Source organism: Raphanus sativus, chromosome 6 (assembly GCF_000801105.2).
Source record: "Raphanus sativus cultivar WK10039 chromosome 6, ASM80110v3, whole genome shotgun sequence".
NCBI classification, from domain to species: domain Eukaryota; kingdom Viridiplantae; phylum Streptophyta; class Magnoliopsida; order Brassicales; family Brassicaceae; genus Raphanus; species Raphanus sativus.
This window is the reverse complement of record NC_079516.1, coordinates 42,594,873-42,618,556: the sequence shown is the minus strand read 5'-3', so window position 1 is coordinate 42,618,556 and position 23,684 is coordinate 42,594,873. Positions and strand designations below refer to the sequence as shown.

Sequence of the window (23,684 nt, the reverse complement as noted above, 5' to 3'; positions counted from 1 at the left end):
TTTTAACCGAATTTTAATTATCCCTAGTAATTTTTCATTTTAGGTAATTTTGCATATTTTCATGCTTTTATGATTTTGATTGATTTGTTTCAATTTAAATTTATAATACTATTTGAATCTTATAAAACAAGTACAAATAAAGATATGATATAATTCCATATATTTTAGGTAATTTTGTTTATTTCTCATATTTTATATGAAGCCATCAATTAAATTAATATTATTATTGAATTTTATAATTATTTTAATTTTAATAAAATAAGTAGAAATAAAGATTATGATAAAATTCCAAATATTTTGCTTCATATTTTTAGAAAATTTTGTTTTATTTTTCATGTTTTTATGATTTTAACCGAATAATCATCAATTTAAATTAATGATAAGATTATGATAAAATTACAAATATTTTGCTCCACTCAATCTTTATAATTATACTTGTTATATGATATGTAGTGTAATACACGTCAGATCAATTTGTAAGATGTTTTAATTAGTGGAAATTCTATCATATGTAAATCTACAGTTTTAATTCTACAGAAAAAAATATGACAGAATAAAAAAAAAATTTCGACACTCGGACAAAGAGACATTATAAAATAAAACAAATTAAATTCTCAATATTATATTAAAACATGAACTTAATAAATCTGTATAAAATTAGTAGAGAAACCAAAGATCCTAAAAAATGCATCAGTATAAGGTCTACACAACTTTGCTTTTGTTTTCAAACTAATTATATAGCCTTAAATAGTAACCAAAGTAGATTAGTTTGGTTTCACAATCTAATTAGACAGTGTAATGTTGCTGAATCGCGTCAATGTCAAGTCCTCTAAGCTTAACCACGGACTCTACCTGTCCTGTTAATGTGTTTAGCTCTCTCAGCCTGCAGATATCATCAAACCCACATCTCATCATTTTAGCAAAACCTTGTGGAACAACCAACCCCAAAGAACCAAAAATATTGGATTGAGACAGGCGGAAAACAAAGTGGAGCTCAAATAGACATGTACGATTAAAAAATAGAGAAAAATGGAATGATTTAGTTTTTACCTGGCAACCTCAGCTCGGCGTTTAGCCTGTTCAGCAATCTCAGAGAGTTCACTGTAACAATTCTTTTCATTGAAGATGATGTTTGTCTCTCGTGGTTGGAGTCCATGGAGGGTTCTTTGTGCTGCAGCCCATTGAGCCTCTCTTTCCTCTTTACCATAGTCTTTCTTCGTCGTGAAGGCAGTCTATATATGTTTTAACACATAGAAACCCTTATATTAGCGGCAGCAACATTTTCACTTAGTCACTCTTGGATTCATGTGATGGTTTTGTGGATTTGGTATAGATACCTTGTTTTCAAGAAGGTTTAACCACGCTTTTCCACTCAAAACGTAGCGGATCAAAAACTTAAGCAAGTCGAGAGGGATGTACGTTAGGAGACTGTATAGCCAGATCACTCCAGCCCATCCCCAACCGGCTCCTTCTATCCGCGCAAAACTCCAGTTCGCATAAACAGCTATCAATGTCGCCACCTGAGAGTGTATACAGAATACACCGCTATGATACCTTGTTGTTATGTTTTCACGAAAAGAGTTTAAGTGGAAGCATTTGTTATATATATACATACCAACTGAGCCATGAGAAATGCACCAAGTAAGAGAAGACCAGGGGGTTCGACGTAAGACCAGCTACGGGATCTGGTGACGAAGATGAGAGCCTGACTTGTGATGCTAACTTGTAGATACAGAGCAGCCATCATTTGTTCAGGACGTTGACTCAATGGTCTCACACCAAACATGTTCTACGTAAACCCTCAAAAGAGTTAGATTTTTTTGAGCTGGCCTAGAGAAGAAACTGAGGATAAGAGTATGTACCGAGAAAATATCAGTGTCTATCATTGCCCAGAAGAAAACGACAGTCATCAAGGCCTGGTAGCCTCCAAACACGACTCCGGTCGAGAAGATTTCTATGAGTTTCCAGCTATCTGGCTGTGGAGATGGCTTCGCGTTGTCCTTTGATATTGTCATGATTGCTCCTATAAGTCGCAATGCTTTCGTTAGCTTTTACAAAAAAAAAACACTATTAAATGCAGTAAATACTCTACAATGTAACCTCACCATCGTTTAAGATTGCTATGATGAGGACCATGAAAGGCGCGAAATCAAACTCCCATAGGAGAGCAATGAACATGAAGCCAAACTGCACCATGTTGCCAATAGCTTTAGATTAGGATTACAACCATCAAAACCAAATGAAATCTTGGGCTATGTATACTTACCACAATACGTATCGTGTTTGAAACCGCATAAATCTACACAGAAAGACGATTTCAAGATTTGAATTAGTGGCTCTGTGTAAAAACTTTATGAAAGTTTTAACTCACAGTATAGTTTTTCATTCTTTGGAATATGGCTCTACTGGTGACCACTGCACTGATGATAACGCTCAATCCAGGTTCTGTGAGAACAATATCAGAAGCTCCTCTCGCAGCATCAGTAGCACCGGTAACAGCTATACCAATATCAGCCTTTTTGAGAGCTGGGGTATCATTCACACCATCTCCAGTCATACCACATATATGGTTCCTTTGTTGCAGCCTACTAACAATCTCGTACTTATGCTCTGCAATTTCCGGTGCACCAGAGAATCCATCAATTAAGATTATGCGGTTAAAGATATAACCTTCAGTTAAAGTATATGTACCTGGAAAGACTTGTGCAAATCCATCAGCCTTCTCGATCAGTTCATCAACAGGAAGTGCACCCAAGGAAGAATCTTTCTCTTGTCCGAGTAGCGCAGAAGAAGGATACATATTTGTACCCATTCCAAGCCTGCGACCAGTTTCTTTTCCAATTGCAAGCTGGTCCCCTGTTTAAGTGACAAGGACAATCAAAATGAAGTGCAGAGAGACAAAGGATCAAAACAAAAGAACTATTACCAGTTATCATCTTAACATTAACACCAAGATTTAAAGCCCTCCTGATCGTCTCGGCACTGTCATGCCTCGGAGGATCAAACAAAGGTAAAAGACCTACAAGTTGCCATGGGCCACCAGAAGCATCTTTCTTCTTCTCAGGAACCTCCTGCACCAATTAAAAAAAACACAATGAATAATACAAGAAATTAACGTAGGCTGATACAGACACTCGCCGCTAGTCTGGATCTACCTCGGTGGATGCCAGGATACACCGGGTTATTCAAAAAAAAAAAAATTTGTCAGACATAATAATAGGGAGGAGACCGAGAACAAAAACCTGTCTCGCAACAGCCAAAGACCGAAGCCCACGTTCAGCAAACTTATCAATCACTCCACGAGCTTTCCTCTTAACATCTTCCTCACAACTGCATAGGTTTAGTATCTATTTAAAGCAAAAAAAAAAAAAAAATCATCAGCACAACAAAACCATTCCCGTAACTTGATCAAAACATTATCAAATCAAAACCTGCTCTGGAGCTCCTTTGCTAGCTCGGTACCAACTTCCATCAGACTCCACCACATACGTCAACGCAGTTCTCTTATCCACGTGGTTAAAAGGAAGGAAATGAACTTCCCTCACACCAGCTCTAGCCTCTTTAGGATCACCAAGCATCCCAACGATAGCCGCATCAACCGCATCTTGATCCTCGATCCTCGACGCTCTCGCAGCCAAGAGGATCACATTCTCTCTATCAACTCCTTCCCGCGCGAAAACCTCCACCAAGTTTCTATCAACCGTAAGCTTGTTCAGCGTGAGAGTCCCCGTTTTATCGCTGCACAGCACATCCATACCAGCCATCTCCTCGATCGCAGTCATCCTCTTCGTAACGGCCCCTTGGAGAGACAATCCATGAGATCCAACCGCCATCGTGACGGACAACACGCTAGGCATCGCGATCGGGACCCCTCCGATCAGCAGCACGAGGAGGTTGTCGATCCCGTCGCGGTACTCGCGGCGCTGGATCGGGTACATCACGAGGAGCTCGACGGCGATCCCCAGCGCGATCGAGCATATGCAGAAGTTGCCGATCGAGGTGATGACTCTCTGGAAATGTCCGGTTTGGCTCGCGGTGTCGTCGACGAGGTGGGCAGCTTTGCCGAAGAAGGTGTGGACTCCCGTGGCGATGACGATGGCTTCGGTCTCGCCTTGGTTGCAGGTCGAGCCGGAGAAGATTTCGTCGCCGGGGGATTTGGTGACGGGGAGGGATTCGCCGGTGAGAGATGATTGGTCGACCTTGAGAGGATCGCCGTCGAGTAGACGTGCGTCGGCGGGGATGATGTCGCCGAGTTTGACGGTGATTATGTCTCCGGGTACAAGGATGGATGCTTCTTGCTCGCTCCATTGACGATCTCTCAGCACCTTCACTCACTTCTTCCATATTAGTGTCTTATTAACACACTAGTGTTTCTTTTTTTTTTTTTGACAACACACACTAGTGTTTCAGTTACAAAAAAAAAACACACTAGTGTAACGTTTACTCGCCATTTCTAAACGGAACTATATATACATTTTTAAAAAAACTTTTTAACTTTTATATTTAGATTTTTTGTGTAATCATATTTGAGTTTGATATTAATTTAATTTAATATAATAGTCTCTTAAATAAATGAAATTTATCAATTAAACATGATCATATTTTAATAGAATAGATTTTCGTTACAAAATTCTACAAAACAAGATTTTCTGATGATTAGTATACAATTGTTTGTGTTTTTTTAATTTATTATATTTTATAGGAATGAGTTTTATAACTGAAATTGAAATCCTAATTTAAACCTGACTAAGAATGCATGATTCTGATATATTTTAGAAATTATCATAATGAAGTTTAGTGGAGTCCAAGGACTAAATAGGATATTGGTATTATCAAATATGAATCAAAATCTAAATTAGTGAAAAAAATAAAATTAATTAAATTATATTAGTCTTCTTATTACTTAAATTCAAGTGATTTGGTACTTTAAAGTATTTTAGATACATTTGGTGACTTGAATTGTTTGACTGGAGTTTGTCCTTTGAATATTTTTGATTAATTTTAAATATATATGGTTAATCTACTAAATAAACTTTTTGCGTTTTATAATTATTTCGTCGATCCCTATTTACGTTTTTTTCCTATATCCAACAAAAAAACCACTTAAAAAACCACTTCGATCATAATTAAAAGTAGTTATATAACCTTTGTTCTGCGAGCTAGACCGGCCATGAGAGCGGCTGCAGCATTACCGGCGTTGTTCTCTTCAACGAAACTAATGGTTGAGTTGATGAAAAGCAAACACACTATCCCCACAAAGTCTTCCCAATCCGGTGGCCGTCCTCCTCCGTTCGCCAAAGCGATAGCCATTAGAGCCGCCGCTTCCATCACCCACGACAAGGGGTTCCACATGAAGCCTAAAAACTTGATAATGTTGCTTTTCTGCGTGTTACCAAATCACAAGGTTAAAAAGGTTTCATCAATGTTCATATTTTTTTTTTAAAAGGAGAAAATCAAGAAGAAGCCTTCTTCTCTTCGAGCTTGTTGGGACCAAAGAGGCCTAGACGGTAAGAAGCTTCATCTGATGTAAGACCTTGTTTTGTACATTTCAGCTCTTCAAAGACTTCCTCCATGGGTATTCGAATCTGTACCACATCATTTATGTAATTATGTTAATGTTTTTTTTTTTCACTTCTTTTCCCCTTAGTTTCTGAAAAAACTACTTTCAATATTTTATTTTCTTGATGTAAGAAAAAATATGCTTTCTTGGCAAACAAAGAAACTATGATAACATCTTAAGAATAAATACTTCTTAAAATTGTACTTTCTTGTTGTACATAAAATTGTACTTTTTGATGTAAGAAAATGTGCTTTCTTGGCAGAAAAAGAAACACATAGTTAACTAGGCATAAGATTGTGTGATGTTAGCACATCATTTTTAAATGACTCAATGAAGCTATGCTATGAAGTCTAGTGGTGTGGGACTTGCAATAGAAATCAAATCACGTTTTGAAAAGAAATGAAATTAAACGAGTTCGAGTTTGTTACAATATATTTATACACATAATGCTTAGGAATTGGCCGGGTCAAAGATTAATAATACATTATACATATATATACCCAAAAAAAACAAAAGGAGTACATATAATTACCAGATCAACGGCTTCATTCTTGATGTGGTCGAGTTCATTGTCTTTATCCGCGGCAGCTGCCATAGTGAAGCACAAAAGAAAGAGAGTGGAGAAGAAAACAAAAAAAAAGGAAAGGATTTAGGATACTTATGAGGAGAAGACGAGAGTGGAGAAGTAAGAGAACGTTTGCTATCTAACTATTTATTGTGTCTGACGATTTATTCAAGACAACCAAATGTGAAGTGTGAAAGTGGGGCTTATGCGAGGGAGGCTTGTTTGTATGTGCATTTTTGGTAAAGTAAGCCAAATCATGAGTTCACTTCTTTTGCCCCTTCCCATTTTTACGTGGCATTTCGTTTTTTTTAATGTATTTCACAACATTTGGTCTGGACTCTCGGCAGAAACAATAGTTATTTTCCTTTCTGCACCGTATTATAAAGTTTTTTTTAACATAAAATTGTTCTTACAAATAATAATTAAGTTTATTTCATAAGCATGAGGTATCCGAGTTCGTAACACACGATTTATCCCTAAGGTGAGAGTGACCGCCGAGTAGCCACCCATTCACCAGATGTTTTCTAGTGTCAAATGGGAGATTATTAGATAACTACTCTATGTCTCTAAGCTTGAAGAGAATTGATCTCGAACCTAAACTAACAAAGATAATTCCTTCTTAAATGGGAACCACTAGACGTCTAGACCACACCTACACTAAATTTGATTATCATGTTACTTGAAGTTTAAGTAGTGAAAGTGATCTTAGCTAGGTTAGCACCAAATAGTATTCTGTTATAGAACTTATGTCTCCTGGATAACAAGATAAGTATACTATAGTACTATAGTATACCAGGAGAAACAAAAGGCAAACTTGCATAGAAATCCTATTGTATTGTGAATTATTATTTCTAATATAGTGCATATTTTTACAAATGAAACAATAATTTTTACAGAAAATATGAAGGGTAGAAAGTAGTGGGACAAAGATGAACACACAAAGGAGAAACATGTGAAACAGACACCTGTTTCTTTCCATCTTTAATTTCCTGATTATGAATTTTACGTGAGAATCCTCTCTCTCACCCACCCATGAAAACTTTTTCCATTAAAGAAGATAAGATACAAAACATCTCGAATTCTTTCTGGAGTTACACAACCAAAGTAACCCTAACTCTAGAAGATACATTTACAAACTTAAGCTCTTATTTTAAAACTTCCTCTGCAAACGTTTTGTTTGTTGCGGTATAATGAGTATATTTGTAGTCCTATCTCCTTCGCCCATGGAAATAGGTAATCGATTATTGACTTCTCTGTTCATTTTTGTAGTGATATAACTAATAACTTTTGTGGTGCCGTCATGGTATGAATTAAATGAAGATGTGAGGAAATATGGCTGCTTCGACCAGGAAAGAAATTAGAGAGAAAATAAACTCACGAGGATAAAAGGGTGATCGAACTTTTCTTTGCCATGTGAACAAGAAAAGGCACTGGATGCTCGTGGATCATGGCAAGTGCAATGTCATGTGGTTACACATCAAATGTCTTATGTTTTGGAGTTCAATGCTTGTTATCTCCTCTTTCTTTACTTAATTAATATAAAGAAACCAATTTCCTGTATATACATTTTTTGATGATTAAGAAGTTTTTTCCATGATAAATTTTTCATGTTTACATTTCATTACCATTTTCATTTCATTTTGAATCAACCCCAAGTTATGGTCCACAACTATTTATAAATATTTTAATTATTAAAGTCCAACATTTCATGAGACTCCTCCAATGGTAGTTTTAGGAGAAGTTCACTAAAAAAATGAAATTAAGAGAGAGAATGAATAAAAGTTTTTAGCTACAAGTTTTTAAAAAACTATGAGATATTAAACGAAACATGTCATTCAAAGAGATAGTTAATTAATTTAAAAGAAAAATATGAATAAATAATTATAAAACTAATATATTTTTGTTTTGTTTTAGAAGCCTTACCCATTGGAGGTGGTGTTCTTTATACAGCCCACTAAATATCCGTTTGGGCCAAAAATTTAAACCTAATCGGATCATGACCCGACCCACAATACATCACCGCTTACGCAAACACATATCATCGTCGTCGTTAACGAACTTCGCTTCTACCTTCTTCTTCCCTCAAACCGACCCAACGAGCCGTCGCCCGCAAAACATATATATATCACACCCCAAGCCATAACCTCAAGAAAATTCATCATTTCTCAATCGAATCAAAGGTCCACAAGCGATGTCAGGCTTAACATGTAATTCATGTAACAAGGAGTTCGAAGACGACGCTGAGCAGAAGCTCCATTACAAATCCGAATGGCACCGCTACAATCTCAAGCGCAAGGTCACTGATTGTAGCTTCGTTAGGAGTTGAAATGCTTATGAGAATAGTGATCGCCGTTATGTTTTCTTTAGTTCCTTTGATTTCGCCCTAATTTTTTTGCAACTGTTCGTTTTGATTTTGATTATGTTGTTGAAATGTTAGATAGCTGGCGTTCCTGGAGTTACAGAGGCTTTATTTGAAGCTAGACAAGCTGCGTTGGCTCAGGAGATGATCAAATCCAGTGAAACGCCTTTGCTTTACACTTGTGGAGTCTGTGACAAAGCTTACAGGAGTTCCAAAGCTCATGAGCAGCATCTCAAATCAAAGAGCCACGTTTCCAATGCTTCTTCATCACAACGAGAGGAGGAGGATAAAGCGATCATTAAGAAGCTTCCTCCTCCTCCCCGTGTTGAGAGGAAGGAGCCTGCTGCTCCGATTGAGGAAGAGAGTGAAGAAGAATGGGTTGAGGTTGATTCTGACGAGGATTTGGAGGGTGAAGAAGATATGGATGAGGAGGAGGAGGAGGATGATATCGAGTTTGAATTGGATCCCACTTGCTGTTTGATGTGTGATAAAAAGCATAAGACGCTGGAGAAGTGTATGGTTCATATGCATAAGTTCCATGGGTTCTTCATTCCTGATATCGACTACCTCAAGGATCCAAAAGGGTTCCTAACTTACGTTGGTCTTAAGGTATGTAGTAGTTTTGTCTCATCACTTTTTTAGCCTTTTGAATCGGTTTTAAAGATCTTTCTTTCTCTTTCAGGTCAAGAGGGACTTCATGTGTCTCTACTGCAATGAGTTGTGCCATCCTTTCAGCAGCTTGGAAGCTGTTCGAAAGCATATGGAAGGCAAGAGTCATTGCAAAGTGCACTATGGTGATGGTGGTGATGAAGAAGATGCAGAGCTAGAAGAGTTCTATGACTACAGCAGCAGGTCTCTACTAACCTTCCTCTTTTTTTAGTATCTTGTTTACCACGGAATCGTGCTTGAACTGTTGTTTCTTATGAAATATGTGTGTGTTTGTATAGTTACGCCGGTGAAGGCGAAAATCAGATGGTTGTATCTGGTGAATTAGCTAATACCGTAGAGATTTTTGGTGGGTCTGAGCTTGTGATCACCAAGAGAGTAGAGAACAAAGTAACGTCCAGGACTCTGGGGTCTCGAGAATTCATGCGCTACTACAAACAGAAGCCCCCACCATCTTCTCAGAAGCACATCGTCAACTCTCTAGCCTTGAGGTTTGTCTTTGAGACCCATCAGTGCTCGTCTCTTTTTAATCAGCGAATCAGGCATTGCAGAATCTTGACTTTGATGGATGTTAAACAACGCAGGTACAAGAGCATGGGTCTAGCAACAGTGCAGTCCAAGGAGGACATAGTGAGGATGAAAGTGATGAGAGAGATAAACAAAAGAGGAGCGAGAATGCGTGTTAAGCTCGGAATGAAGAGTAACGTCATCAGAAATCTGCCCAACAACGTCACCTATTAGTCTCTCCCAAACTAGTGCTGTTTGATTATACAACGCTTGTTTGTACTCTTGAGCACAAAACCATAGTTTTACTGAACCTTTCTTTTATATTTTCAATTTTTTTTCTGGTAACTACAGACTCTATTTCGTGAAGTAATAACATGGATATTGAGCACACACGAGTCCTAAATTCGTAGATACAAATTTCTCCCACAAGGCAGCTAGTGTAGTGTCTATTTATCCTTTTTTTTGTCAACACAATTCCATTAAGGAAATTGCCCAAAGGGCTATTACAGAATAAGTTTGAGGAATCCAATCCCACCAATTACAATATTTTAAGCCAGGCTCAAATATATTCAATCCAATTCTTGATCGAATGATTAATCTATTGCATTGTTCTCCATGGTCTCCACGCGTCCCACCGCTTCTCTTCCTTGTGACACGCGTCGGTTACTGAAACTTTTAGATAAAATGGGATCCTTGGACGCAACGGAGACAGCTCTTTTGCGAGTTTGCATGTCCACCGTCGTATGATTCTTTAAAGTTTACTGGAATCTTCTTTCATTTCATCCGACGCTTCAATTAAACCATCCATCATTTTCGGATTATAAACCTGAGATTTGCCTTATCGATTGATACAAGAATCTTCGCCGAACCGCTACCATGAGCGCCAACTCTTCTGATTCTCTTCTGAACCTTTCAATCTTAATCCATTATCTTTCTAATCCTTTCCAATCAGAAAGCTTTACCCATATACCGTATATTGTCCGGCTAACCGAAAAAGTAAAAACTGATATTAAATGCATATTTTTTTTTTAAATTAAACCGAGACACACAATTGCCTTATTAATAGACTACACAATTATAAAACCATTGCTAAACCACTTGATCCTCGATTGCCTATATATTGTTCTACACAATTAATAAAACACAACGTTTAGTTTTATTACTAAACCATACAATTACAAACCATTACTAAACCAAAATATTACAAAATCATCAAAATATATAGCTGGTTTACATATCGTTGTATAATGTTGATAAAATATTGTATTAAATTGTGATACTATCTTCCTTCCTCTTCGTCTACATCACATTCCATTGTTATCAAAAACCAGCATATTAGATAGGCACAAATCCATGTAAATTGATTAAGAAAGCTTGGAAATTTGATACTTTCGATCATAATTTATATCATGATTAACATAAAATCAAAACTAATCATTTATTAATTTCCTAAAAACTGACCTTCCAAAATCCATTCTTATATTTTAGCTTTTTTCGCAACAATCACGATATCAATCAACTAGAACAAGATTTTTTTTTTTAGTTTCTAATCTGGCAAATCAAAGTTTAAAATCAAATCACTTAAACTCAATAAACTATAAAGCAGTAACATGAATGTTTAATATATAATCATTTAGAACATATACCCGTGCGGAAACGCAAGCCCAAAATTTAGTTACAATTTAATAAAAAAGTATTAGTATAACAATATTCATTTATAACATTAACTTGAATTTTTGGAAGAATTCTTTAAGAGTATGACTAGTTTTTCCACTATTATCCATAAACCCAGTTTTTATGGTTGTTGACGTTTTAACACTATAAATTGTTTTAATTTGCTTTAAATATCCAAAATTCAAAAACATGTTCCAGTTTACAGTTGTGGAGAGTAAATTTTTTTTTGAAAAAGAAAAATAATATAAAAATAAAAGAATTTTAAAACAATATAATAAATACAAATTTATTGCAGGCCACCAAACGGATAAGACTAAAAATAAAATAATGCATAAACGATTATATATCAAAGCATTTTTAACCTATGTATAAACAGTCTCACTAATTAAATCAAATAAGAAATTGTGTGGCCTCAAAATGGTGTGTATGTGTGTGTGTGGCTAGAGCATATGCTTCTTATGCTTTAAGGAGGGGACCACGGTTGTTCAAAGAAAAAGGAGGGGACCATGACAATGCTAATGTGGAGGAAAAGTATTGGTTTAGATTAATACTATAATTCATAACATTGCGAAACCAAAATGTTATTCTCAACCTCATGATATGAGCTTGGCCTCGTCAGTTGATGCTATTGAGCTCTGATTAAATCAGCAGAAACCATTAGATTCCAAATTCCTATCAGGACACACTACTACTTTCCCCTAATAAGGAGGAAGATGTGAGAGTAACATTTGATTCAGTTTTCTTAGTCTTCTATAAAGTCATAACACAAACAATTCTTTAACTACTTGATTAAAATGCATGTACAAGCAAACTCTGTATAACGTACTTTTCTTTTATTTTTTCCGTTTAATAAAAGTTTTTTTTTTATAAAATAGTACTATATTAAGCAATGACGGCAAAACTAAACATGTGTCTGCCAAAAGTTGTTGTCCCAATCTAGATACACTTAATCTCAAAATGTACGGACATCAACGCAAATGGACACAGACACACAAACGTGGACTTGTTTGAAACAACGAGTTTCTCGAGACGACTCCTCCCCCCATTCATCGAATGCGACCTTTTAGCAATTTGTTTCCTCCACAACAGTGAGTTCTAACCAACCAACCAACTAACCAACAACTCTGCATTTGCCTTTTTTATTTCTCTTCTCTGCATCTCTGAATCTCTCTCTCTCTCTCTCTCTCTCAAGAAACAACAATGACAGAAACACAAACCGACATTGTTGATCAACAAGAAGAAGAAACAAGAACAACGACTCAGCCATTGATCCCAGGTTTACCCAACGAGATCGCTGAGCTTTGTCTCCTTCGTCTCCCTTACCCATACCACGCTCTCTTCCGCTCCGTTTCATCTTCTTGGAACACAACAATCACCAGCCCAAGCTTCCTCCACTCCAAGCAATCTCTCTCCATCTCTTCTCCTTACCTCTTCGTCTTCTCCTTCAACAAATCAACGGCCAAGATCCAATGGCAGTCCCTCGATCTTTCATCCGGCCGTTGGTTCGTTTTACCTCCGATGCCCACCTCTTTCGCCAAGATCTCGTCTCCCCACGCGCTCTCCTGCGCGTCGATCCCACGCCAAGGAAAGCTTCTCGTCCTCGGCGGCGGCGAATCCTCCCGCTCCGCCGTCGTCTACACCGCCTTGACGAACCGATGGTCGCTCGCGTCTCCGATGCTGAGTCCGAGAACGCACTTCGTCTCCGGGAACCTCGACGGCAGAATCATGGCCGTCGGCGGGAGTCTGGACGGGCACGGAGGAGGAGAAGCGACGAAGGACGTCGAGTCGTACGATCCGGAGAGCGACACGTGGAAGGAGTCCGCGAAGCTCCCGATGGTGCTGGCGAAGTACGACTCCGCCGTGGTGGGGAGAGAGATGCTGGTGACGGAAGGCTGGGCGTGGCCGTTCATGTTTCCGCCGATGGGACAGGTGTACGATCCAGATGAAGACACGTGGCGAGAGATGAGCGGCGGGATGAAGGAAGGGTGGACGGGCGTGAGCGTCGTGATCCGTGGGAGGCTGTTCGTGATCTCGGAGCACGGCGATTTTCCGATGAAGGTTTACTCTTCGGACGACGACACGTGGACGTACGTGAGTGGGGAGAAGCTTCCCAGGGAGGCGATGCGGCGTCCTTTCGCGGTGGCGGGAGTGGAAGACCGGGTCTTCGTGGTGGGCGAAGGGCTTAGCGTGGCGGAAGGTAGAGTGAGCGAGGGGCAAAACGGGGAGTTCAGTGTTGTGTGGAGGATGATGATCACGTCGTCTCCTCAAGCTCGTGGTGCTCAGTTTTCACCTGCTAGTTGTCACGTGCTTTATGTCTGATTATATAATACTTGTCTCAAGGACTTGAGTGTATATGGTTGATTCGCTTGGCTTAGTTACGTGAAAGGTTTACACGAATTAATATTAGAATGAGTGTAAATAGCTGAGAAATTTTAGAATGGAACGACACGAGCCAAAGATGCAACTTCTAACAACTGAACCTGCTCAATCTTGCCCCGAGTCACGTTGAGGCTATAGAGAGCAGCTTCGAAATGCAACGATCTTTATTCTTCTTTCATCCGTACCTAGATATTTATTGCCAGTTCTGCCAATGACAAAGTTTTTAGGAAAAAACACGCATTCAAAATCCTCAACATGATATTTGAAGAGATATGTTCCTTTATCCCTTTGATTTTAAGTGTGCTCGTAGATACTTAGAGAAGGACACGGTCTTGACGAGTGAAAGATTGTTGTAAGCACTAAACAACTCATGTATATTGCCGTATCTTGTTCTTTATTCAGCTAAGTTCCGATCTGAGAAAAGTTGTAACATATCTCATACCAGAGAGTGAGTAACAAACACCATTGCAGAGCGGAACCAAGAGATTGAGTTTTGAGCTGTTTTAGTGGATTGGTGGGAGTTCCTAGTCACGGTGAGTATAATTATTTCTTACAACAAAGAAAGTGGTGAACGTTGAATAAACAAGTGTGTCTCGTATTTTGCTTTCTGCATTATTCAATCTCAGCTACATTCAAAGTTACATTCTCAAATTATTAAAATATTATTAAGCTGGTTTTGCGAAAATAGAAAAAAAGAAAAAAACATAACTAAATTCAAACTAGCATTCTCTTCTTGTTATTGGTAAATGATTAACAAGAGAGTGAAACACAAAAGCAAGGAGGGCGATCGAGGTTGTTGTCATTGACAAAAACACAAGACCAAAACCGCTCGATGCATAAACATAAAACTTCAAAAAAGGTTGCCATATATAGTTTTAGAAATTATATATATAGCTCAACCTTGAAATAAAAGGAAAAACAGAACATGACATAAAGTAGAGACTCCACATAAAGATTGTTTATGCGGCTGAGGGAGCAAGGCTGGTAAGGCAATCACCGACTGGTTCCTTGGAAGCTAGGGTTGTGATGATCGGGTTAAGCTTTAACTCAGTCTCAACAAAGTTCTTGTAATCCAAACTCGAATCATCATAAATTTGCCACCATTTTTTCACCAACATTTTGATATCTTCTCGATCCATATGCTCTTCAGCTCCAGTGAATCTCCAAGGCTTTGAGCCCTATTAAAATTAATTACAAAAATATATAGCACTTTAGTAACTATATATGTGTTAAGAAAATATTGACGTTTTAAAGAAAATAAAACATACTTTGGCGCAGTAATGAACAACTTTGATTTGATCAAGGTCAACATGTTCAGGATGACGCCAAAGCATAGCCATTACGAGGTTGTAGGTGGTGGGAATTGGCTTGTAAATGTCTTTAAAGTACATATTCAGAAAGTCCTATCAGAAATAAACAAGAATGTTAGTCTTAAAATATATATAGCAACATCGAGTAATGAAAAACAAAACTTAAAATAAAACCTGACCTGTTCAGCAAAAGAAGTTGGAGTAGTGACTTTAACAACTTCAAGGATATCCTTGTAAGTGAGAAGGTTTGGCTCAAAGACCAACATACCAGCATTGAAGTACATTGGCGGGGGAGGACCATAAGTCTCCACTGGCCATCTCACCTTTTCTGGTGACTGTTGGCAGTAACCAATTTCATATTGAGGTGTTTTGGACCAACTACCCTCACAAAAGCAGTCTCTAACGGCATACAAGTAGCCAGAAGGAGAATCAAAAAGATGATCAATGTTATCAAACACTTGTATGTCTCCATCTAGATATATCATCTTTTCATACTCCACAAACTGCATTTTAAAAAAATAACAATCATAAAATCCAACGTTTAAATATATCTAATTGGTGACGCATGCTTTGTTTACAAGAGCATGAAAAGGAAAGATACGGTCATATGATAAAATAGATATATGAGTTTTGTGATAAATTGACTAGATCGGACCTAAATTTTAAATGATATACAAATATCATATATACTGTATAAGAAGTAAGATTGTACCTCCCATATACGAAGCTTAGAGTAATTGATGACGTAATAAGCCATAGCATAACCGGCTTGGTTTTCTGGCGGAACAACTGGCTCGATCTCGCGGACAATGCAACCCTGAGCAACCAAGATTTGACGATGCTCTTCTGGCACATCTGGAAGAATCGCCACCACGAGAGGATAAACCGAGTTCACTTTACGGAGTCCTTTGGCTAGACCAACTACACCCATCCAATAGTCTTGGTTTCCGGCTAAAAAGGTGACGTATGCCATTTTCCCATCGTTTGGGGTAGCCACCATATCATCTTCTCCCATTCTCTCCACATTCATCTCTGATGGCGCCATTTCAACAATTAAAAGAAGATTAGATTGAAACTTTTTTTTATCTCGTTTGGCTTGTGTTTAGAAGTGGATGAAAGAGATGGAGAAACCATCCTTCTTTATATAAGAGCTAGAGAGAGTAATGGGAGTTAAATGACAAGGAGAGTATGGAAACAAAATCATCTCAAATACATTTTATCTTTATCTTGATTCCATATAAGCTGAAATCTCTCGATTTGCAATCTCTCCGAGTTATGACGAGTCGCCTCTATCATCCAAACATAGAAACTTGCTCTGTATACTTGGAAACTCCTAGAATCTTCAAACCGTTTTGGATATCTCGCATACATATATATGCTAAATATTTGAAATTAATAATTTACTAGATTTTGACCCGCGCTTCGAAAGCGCGGGTATTATTTTTCACTTTTATAAAAATATTATTTGTTTGTAATTATTGAATTTATTTATTTTAATAAAATTTTCATTATAATAAATTCGACATATAGAGTGCCTCTGATAAACTATGTATTTCTCTAATTTTGTTTTATTCGCTCTTCAATCAACATATTTATTTGGCTTGTTGTTAAAATAAATGATTATACTTTGATCTCTGCACCTCCGCGGATGTATATTTTTAAAAATATGATGATATTTGTTTTTCATGTAATTATTAGGGTTTGGCAAAATGAATCTGAGGAACATAACTGATACCAATCCGCAAATATAGTACCAAACCTGAACATAAATTGATTAAATATTTGAATTATTCAAAATTTTGTTAGTTAGAGAACCGAATCGGATCCGAACCGAAGTATTCGTGTACCTGAATTTATCTAAAAATAGATTTATATATTTATATATTAATTATTTTTGTATTTAATGTATATAAAACATCAAGAATGATACCTTTAAATTGGTTTAAAATACTTGAAAATATATATAGATAGTTAAAAACAAATATCTGAAATAGTTAAAGTATATTCAAATCACCAAAAATACTTAAAATAATTATTGATTTTGTATCCAAAATTTTAAATCAAACCAAATGATATGTTAATCTTAGGTATTCTGACATATGTTATTTAAATTTATAGGTAATATATTACTTTATTTATAGATTTTGAGAAATTTTAAATATATAGTGATTTAAAACTTTAAAAATAATTTAAATATGTTATCCAAACCCAAACCAAACCCGTAAAGATCCGAATCAAAGTCAAACAAAAATTTAGAAACATCCTAATAGGACTGAAATATTTGACCTTGAAAACCAGAAACGCAAACTGATCAGAACTAAACCCGTATGGATGTCTGAAAACCCATCCTTCGTCATTATTATATATCGTATAATTTCATCATATAATTAATCGTATTTTATATGTACCATCATATAAGTAATGATATAATTAATAGTATTTAATATGTATCATCATATAAATAATTACATATATTATATTTTAAAAATTTAATATGAAATATAAAAACCATAATTTGAATTGGTATTTCAAATTGAGCTTTGTATTGTATTTTTCTTATATATATTGACAACATTCTTTTATAATGGACTTAATAACTTAAGCCCATTATTTTTTTCTATTTAATATTACTATCTTTGTTTCCAAACAAATTTTTTTTTAAAAGACTACAATCTATGTTTCCAAACACACCAATTTTTTTTAATACTCTTATCCAAATATCCAAACACACCGAATTTGTACTTCAGCTTTAATAAGATAGATTCTTATATTCTATAAATAAAGGCTAATATTTGTTTAATGAGAAACCTCAATAATGTTTAGATTTTTTAAGATCGAAATTACAAGATCTCTACATTTATGGTCTACCTCAAATACTTTGAAACGTCCAAAATAAATGTTCGAAAAGATAACATTGTTGACCGATACTTTCAGGCCCAGGTCTTGATCTGTTTGGGCTTGGATAAAGCCGTTCCATTGAATTATAGACATTGTAATACTAGAACAAATAAAAAGTATAATTGGGACAATGTCTCTCGTAGGAGTTACATATTAGTGAGCTTTTGTGTATTAGTGTCCCTTCGGAAATCAGTGTAGTTCGCTCTGCTTATCTCCAATTATCTATCACGATTCACTTCATAGTTCATATAAACCACACCCAAACAGACCACATAAGTCTCTCATTTGTGGTGGGTTACAAATAATATCACCGGCTCCAAGTTGTTATGGACCCTGTTTAAACTGTAAAAAAAGACCCTTATTTAACGTGTACTTTTCATATTTTACTACAATAATATTAATAATCTGAACAATTTTGGACCTTTAATTATGAAATAAATATGTAATAAAAAGATTGGACCCTGTGCTGTGGCACCTTCAGCACATGTCAAGAGCCGGCACTGTGGTGTTGACTCCATCCAGCCTTTTGGTGGAGAGACATACTATTCTGTCACCCTCGTGGCTTAGTAGCATAACATGTAACAGAACTACAAATCCAAAATTTTATCTTCGGTTGAACTTCAAAGTGTCACCGAACTAATGAACAGTTGTGAAACGCAATAATCTTAGACATGGTCATGACTCATGATTGATCTAACTGATATGCAGAACTCCGCTGATTTTGCCAATGTTAATGAATGCACCATAGTGTTTCAAAATATGAAGGGACTCCAGACAACGATAGATCCTCATCAACCTCCACAAAACTTGAGAGGTATCATATATGATGCTTTCCGACAACTGTGAAAATAAATTTCAGATGATTTTAAACATATTATCAGACACAAAAAGATGATGAAAGTAGTTTTAATGTGTTACCAATAAATAATAATATCCTTCACAAATCAAATCTTCCACCACTAAATTTTTCTGTAATTAAAAACTGAGAATTATATCACTCATTATCATCACCACTACCAACATCATCATCTTCCTCTTGCAAACTACTAAGACAGAAACAACTTTGAGTCTGAGCCATCAAATCTTTCTTACTCTGCATCATCATCTTCCTCCTCTCAAACAAACTAACAGTTTGATTATCATCCACTTTATCGGGTTCTTGTAGTGCAAGTAAAGGCGTAGAATTAGGGTTTTGCCAAGTGTAGAAACTGGAAACTGACATAGATCTTCCTCTGCTCCTCAGCTTATTAGCAATAATCAACCTCCTCTTCTTATTAAACGGGTTTTCTACTTTTTCCAGATCCTTCGCCTTGATGTTGCTCGCTTCCATTAAATTCCCAAAAGATTTTGATTTACCCACGTAATGGTTCGATAAACCTCTCCTGATCAAAACAAAACAAAACAAACATATCAGTATTCAGACAAAACATACATATCAGTATTCAGACAATATTTCAATGGTTTTGTAAATCATCTCAAATAGTTATTTGAACCTCTGTTTTGGTTTTTATAAATCGAAAACTTACTTAATTGGTAGAGAGTCTTCTAAAGAGGAACTAAACGAATCAAGGGCTCCTCCTCCTTCTCCATGGGACGAAACGGCGTCGTCTTCCTCCTCCTCTTCGTTTTCGCTGATCTCTCCGATCGACGACGATGAGCTATCCTCCGACGATTCCTCCCCTGATTTACTACGACTCATACTTAACCCGATACGGCTCGCAAGCCCGATCTGAGATCCACCTCGTCCCGATTCACCCGCCATAAACAGAGCCGGCGGCGGTACGGCCTTATCCTGCGCCGAAACACCGACACGATCCCTAACGCACGCCGCCATACCGATCCCAAACGATGAACCCACCATAACCTCCATCTAATCCTCCGATAATCGGCGCTGGTTTAAGGAATATTTTTTTTCTCAAAACGATACGATCAAGAAAGAGAGAGAGAAGAAAGCTCAATCAAACAAACACCGCTGATCGAGAGACAAAATGGAATAAAGATGGATAATGGATCATTTCTCATTTATATCTATCTTATTAAAACAGAAACATTATAACTTCTTCTAGGTAGATTTTTAAGTTGGACATCACATTATTATTCTTAATCTAACCTTTCATTTAAATATTTCCTTAAAGAGTTAGATATCAACCATCTATTAATTAACTCCACAATAAGATCTATGTCTTACATTATATACATCTATTAAACAAAATATCTATTATTTTCGTTAGAGTATACTCACATTATCATATTTATATTATATCATAGTACAAATATAACAATCCCTCTCTTTTATTATAGTCAAATGAATACAATAAACCTCTCTTTTATTATAGTCAAATGAATACGATAAATGTCTCCAATATTTACACGAGTCTGAATTATTAAAAATAAAAATATAAATAGATAGAAATAAAAATAAATATTACACATGTTATTAAAAATATAAATATTATTACACGAGTAGGTTGACAAAATATTACAAAAATTACACGAATCTTTAGCCAGTCATTATACAACTAAACCAATTGATTCAATTAACCAAATAACTCTCAACCTACAATATCGGATTTAAAAAACAATTATTTGGCATCAAATACTGATGAATCTTTAAATTTTTAATAGCTTGATACATAACTTTTAAAACTCAATACTAAAGATATCAGAATATATTTTTTTGATTCTCAAATAATTGAGGTTTACTTTGAATATACATTGAATAGAATATACTAATGTATATTCTTATTTCAAAAACATCAATTTATACTTTTAAAAAAAATCGATTATTGAAAAACCTCTTCACCAAGTTGAGTCTACTATACCTAAAATCTCGGTTACAATCAAATATTCACAATCAAATTGCCAGATTTGAAAATCATGAATATGGAAAACCCTCTTCTCCAAGTTTATTCTACTATACCTAAAATTTCGGTGTCAATAGATTTTGTATTTATTATATCTAACTTAATAGGTTAGAAAATATTCAATTCCTCCCACTTAAAATGTGTGTACAAGTACTTGCCTTCGTATTTATCATTGGACATTCGCAAAACATTCAGAAAAAACTCCCAAAAAGCACAATGTCAAAACCAAATCGTATTGTTTGATATTATATTAGTGTTTTCACCATACAATTATATCTCTAATACACCAATGAAAAACTATTAATAGAAAAAACAGTTTTAACATTTTTCTTAAACAATGATAAAACTCGAAATTATATAAAACCATATTATGTGAAAAAGACAAACTTCAAATTATATTAACTATTATAGAATATATGTTATGTGTTAAAAAATAAAAAATAATCCGCGCGGTCGCGCGGGTCATGATCTAGTTTATATTAATAACGAATAAGTACGACTACAGTACGTATATTTATTTATACGTATTTATGAGGCTAATATGCGTAGACGCAGACACGCACATGTTTTCAATATGGGAATAATAGTCCGAGGCACGCTAACTTTGACGATTGACACGGTCTTGATGACGTGGCGAAAGTCTATTGGCTTAGTTTCGGACCCTTCGCGGACGTTTCGGGTTACTGTCTCCGTTTAAAAGTTAGGTGGTCGCTATCGGGACCATATCTCGACCTTATCCGGTTCTTATTTATGTTTCTCGAATTATTCTCGTTTTAAGATTTGTTTTATAAATCGGAAAAGGAAAAAAAATCTTGAACAGATCAAACTGATCGGAAAATAAGATGCTGATTTGCAATAATAAGTCAAAAGATATACAAAAATATTCGTGTATAACTTACTTTATATATAAAAATGGAAAGTACTACGAGGAAATATATTGTTAAGTAGTAGGATGATTAGTTTATTAAACAAGTGGGCAAATTAAACCTTATCCCGTTTACTTTTCGTACCAATTAAAAACGATTATCGTGTTTAAAGATAAGGAAATATATATATTAAATATTAGACCAAAAAAAAAAGAAATCTATTAAATATGAAAGATTAGAAAAGAAGACTGGTAATGCTGGATTAGTGCGGAAGCAAAAACTTTGACTGGTTCAAAATGAGAATATAGACTAATTTATATTTAATTAACATATAACTTTGCTGAGTCATGTTAAAAAGATGGGACAATTTGAAAATATATTATTTGTGATTTGAAATTTGAAAAATACGTTTTTATTTTCTATTTTTAAAATTTACACCTTTTTATATATGAAAAGGCATTTTTATCCTAGATAAAACCAAACAAAAAAATAAATTTGAAATTATTTTTGTGTTGAAATAATTATATACTTGTGATAAACACATTTCAGTGATTTAATATAACAAATATATAAATTTTTGAAATAATTTAAAATCTACATAAACAACTTAAACAATAGAATTGACCTAATAATTATAAAATTTTTACAAATTGGAATACCAAAAAAAATGAATCAAAATCCGGATTTTAATACCTAGGCCTGGGTATTTTAACTTGGACCCGAAAACTCAACCCGGAATCGGTCCAAAAATACCCAACCCGAACCCGATCCGAAAGTTTACAAGTATCTTTTGGGTCTAAATTTCTTTTATCCGAATAGACCCAGACCCAAGAAAACCGATCCGAATAGACCCGGACCCGAAAAGAACCGATCCGAATAGACCCGACTCGATAAGAACCGATTTGTACCCGACTTAAAAACATGTATATTCAAAATTATGATTTTTTGTGTTCTGTTTTATATATATTATTTTTTATTTAGTTGAAATATCTTTTATTAACAATATTTATTATTATTTTATAACATTTTTAAGTAATATGAAATTTTAAAATATAAAATTTAGAGTTCATAAATGTTTTATATTAATTATTAATAGTTCAATTTAAGTTATTTTGTAAATATTTAAATATATATGACAAATATTGATTAATTTGAGTAAATTTGAGTATATCATATATTTTTCAGAGCTTAAATACTCGAACCCGAACTGGACCCGATAGAGACCCGAAAAATTATGGGTATTTTACAGGTATTAAAATTATAGACACGAACCGACCCGGACCCTGACAAGACCTGACCCAAAACCGACCCGAAAAATTGTAGGTACCTATATGAATATAAATTTCTAGGATCCGAAGAATCCGAACCCGATAGGACCCGACCCGAACCCGACCCGAAGACCCGGATGCCCGGGCCTACCCTCAATCCCACAATTTTATAACAATCATTTAGAATACACATATTTTGCGAGGATTTCCTCTAGTGGAGACTATTACTATTTACTAACCAACTAGATCATGACCCGCTCGATCGAGCGGGAGTCAATTATTTTTTATCTTTGTTTTTACTAAATGTTATACATGATCGCAATGTGTATTAATATAAAATTTTGATAAATAACAATGTGTACTAATGTGTTTAAATAAGCAATGTATTTAATAACTAAATTTGATTTTTAAATTTTATGATAACGTAAAGTATTTTTTTCTATATTATTTAAAATATATAGTGCTATATATTTTGTATTTTCAACATTTATCATACAAAACTTACATTGGGATATTATTTATATGAAAATATGTGTAACATAATATATTTATATATTATATAAACATATGCACACCCGCACGGGTTTTATTTTTAAAATGTATTCTATATTATTTAGTTTTATGTAGTATCGAGTTTGTATATTCAATTTTGTGTTTAAAGAACAATATCAAAACTGTCTTTCGTATGTAAAAATAATATTTTGCAATCGCGAGTTGTGTCTTTTTATTGTAACACAAAATTTTATATAAAACTTATGTTTTTTTGTA

At 35.3% G+C, this 23,684-nt stretch overlaps 5 protein-coding genes across 9 annotated transcripts; 2 read left to right on the top strand and 3 right to left on the bottom strand.

The window, feature by feature from the left end:
* Positions 1–574: 574 nt before the first annotated feature.
* Positions 575–6,314, bottom strand: LOC108813345 (ATPase 5, plasma membrane-type). 2 transcript variants are annotated; one of them, XM_018585876.2, is made up of 15 exons: positions 6,093–6,311; positions 5,466–5,585; positions 5,146–5,382; positions 3,432–4,325; positions 3,243–3,347; positions 2,927–3,071; positions 2,692–2,856; positions 2,372–2,610; positions 2,267–2,299; positions 2,106–2,187; positions 1,863–2,023; positions 1,616–1,789; positions 1,338–1,520; positions 1,051–1,232; positions 575–883 (listed from the first exon to the last, which is right to left on the bottom strand). In XM_018585876.2, the coding sequence occupies exons 1-15, from the start codon at positions 6,153–6,155 to the stop codon at positions 787–789; spliced, it is 2,880 nt and encodes a 959-aa protein (XP_018441378.2). In that variant the 5' UTR covers positions 6,156–6,311; the 3' UTR covers positions 575–786. The 2 variants fall into 2 exon arrangements, with proteins under 2 accessions (XP_018441378.2, XP_018441376.2); XM_018585874.2 differs by having other exon boundaries at positions 2,372–2,856; positions 6,093–6,314.
* A 1,895-nt stretch (positions 6,315–8,209) lies between these two features.
* On the top strand, positions 8,210–10,045 carry LOC108811245 (cytoplasmic 60S subunit biogenesis factor REI1 homolog 2). The gene is made up of 5 exons (XM_018583287.2): positions 8,210–8,421; positions 8,563–9,093; positions 9,167–9,336; positions 9,432–9,641; positions 9,735–10,045. The coding sequence occupies exons 1-5, from the start codon at positions 8,317–8,319 to the stop codon at positions 9,889–9,891; spliced, it is 1,173 nt and encodes a 390-aa protein (XP_018438789.2). The 5' UTR covers positions 8,210–8,316; the 3' UTR covers positions 9,892–10,045.
* Positions 10,046–12,266: 2,221 nt separating this feature from the next.
* On the top strand, positions 12,267–13,732 carry LOC108807364 (F-box protein AFR). The gene has a single exon (XM_018579640.2). The coding sequence runs from the start codon at positions 12,532–12,534 to the stop codon at positions 13,648–13,650; it is 1,119 nt and encodes a 372-aa protein (XP_018435142.2). The 5' UTR covers positions 12,267–12,531; the 3' UTR covers positions 13,651–13,732.
* A 743-nt stretch (positions 13,733–14,475) lies between these two features.
* Positions 14,476–16,065, bottom strand: LOC108810643 (galactinol synthase 10). 3 transcript variants are annotated; one of them, XM_018582744.2, is made up of 4 exons: positions 15,733–16,065; positions 15,200–15,523; positions 14,979–15,113; positions 14,476–14,888 (listed from the first exon to the last, which is right to left on the bottom strand). In XM_018582744.2, exons 1-4 carry the CDS (start codon positions 16,063–16,065, stop codon positions 14,670–14,672), a joined length of 1,011 nt encoding a protein of 336 aa, XP_018438246.2. In that variant the 3' UTR covers positions 14,476–14,669. The 3 variants fall into 3 exon arrangements, with proteins under 3 accessions (XP_018438246.2, XP_018438247.2, XP_018438248.1); XM_018582745.2 differs by having other exon boundaries at positions 14,979–15,077; XM_018582746.2 differs by having other exon boundaries at positions 14,814–15,088; positions 15,195–15,523.
* Positions 16,066–18,261: 2,196 nt separating this feature from the next.
* On the bottom strand, positions 18,262–19,934 carry LOC108806149 (protein OXIDATIVE STRESS 3 LIKE 6). Of its 2 annotated transcripts, XR_008936033.1 has the most exons (3): positions 19,445–19,934; positions 18,837–19,300; positions 18,262–18,758 (listed from the first exon to the last, which is right to left on the bottom strand). XR_008936033.1 is itself a non-coding variant. In XM_018578184.2 (2 exons), the coding sequence occupies exons 1-2, from the start codon at positions 19,786–19,788 to the stop codon at positions 18,913–18,915; spliced, it is 732 nt and encodes a 243-aa protein (XP_018433686.1). In that variant the 5' UTR covers positions 19,789–19,934; the 3' UTR covers positions 18,811–18,912. The 2 variants fall into 2 exon arrangements, 1 of the variants encoding a protein (XP_018433686.1); XM_018578184.2 differs by lacking the exon at positions 18,262–18,758 and having other exon boundaries at positions 18,811–19,300.
* Between the last annotated feature and the right edge of the window lie 3,750 nt (positions 19,935–23,684).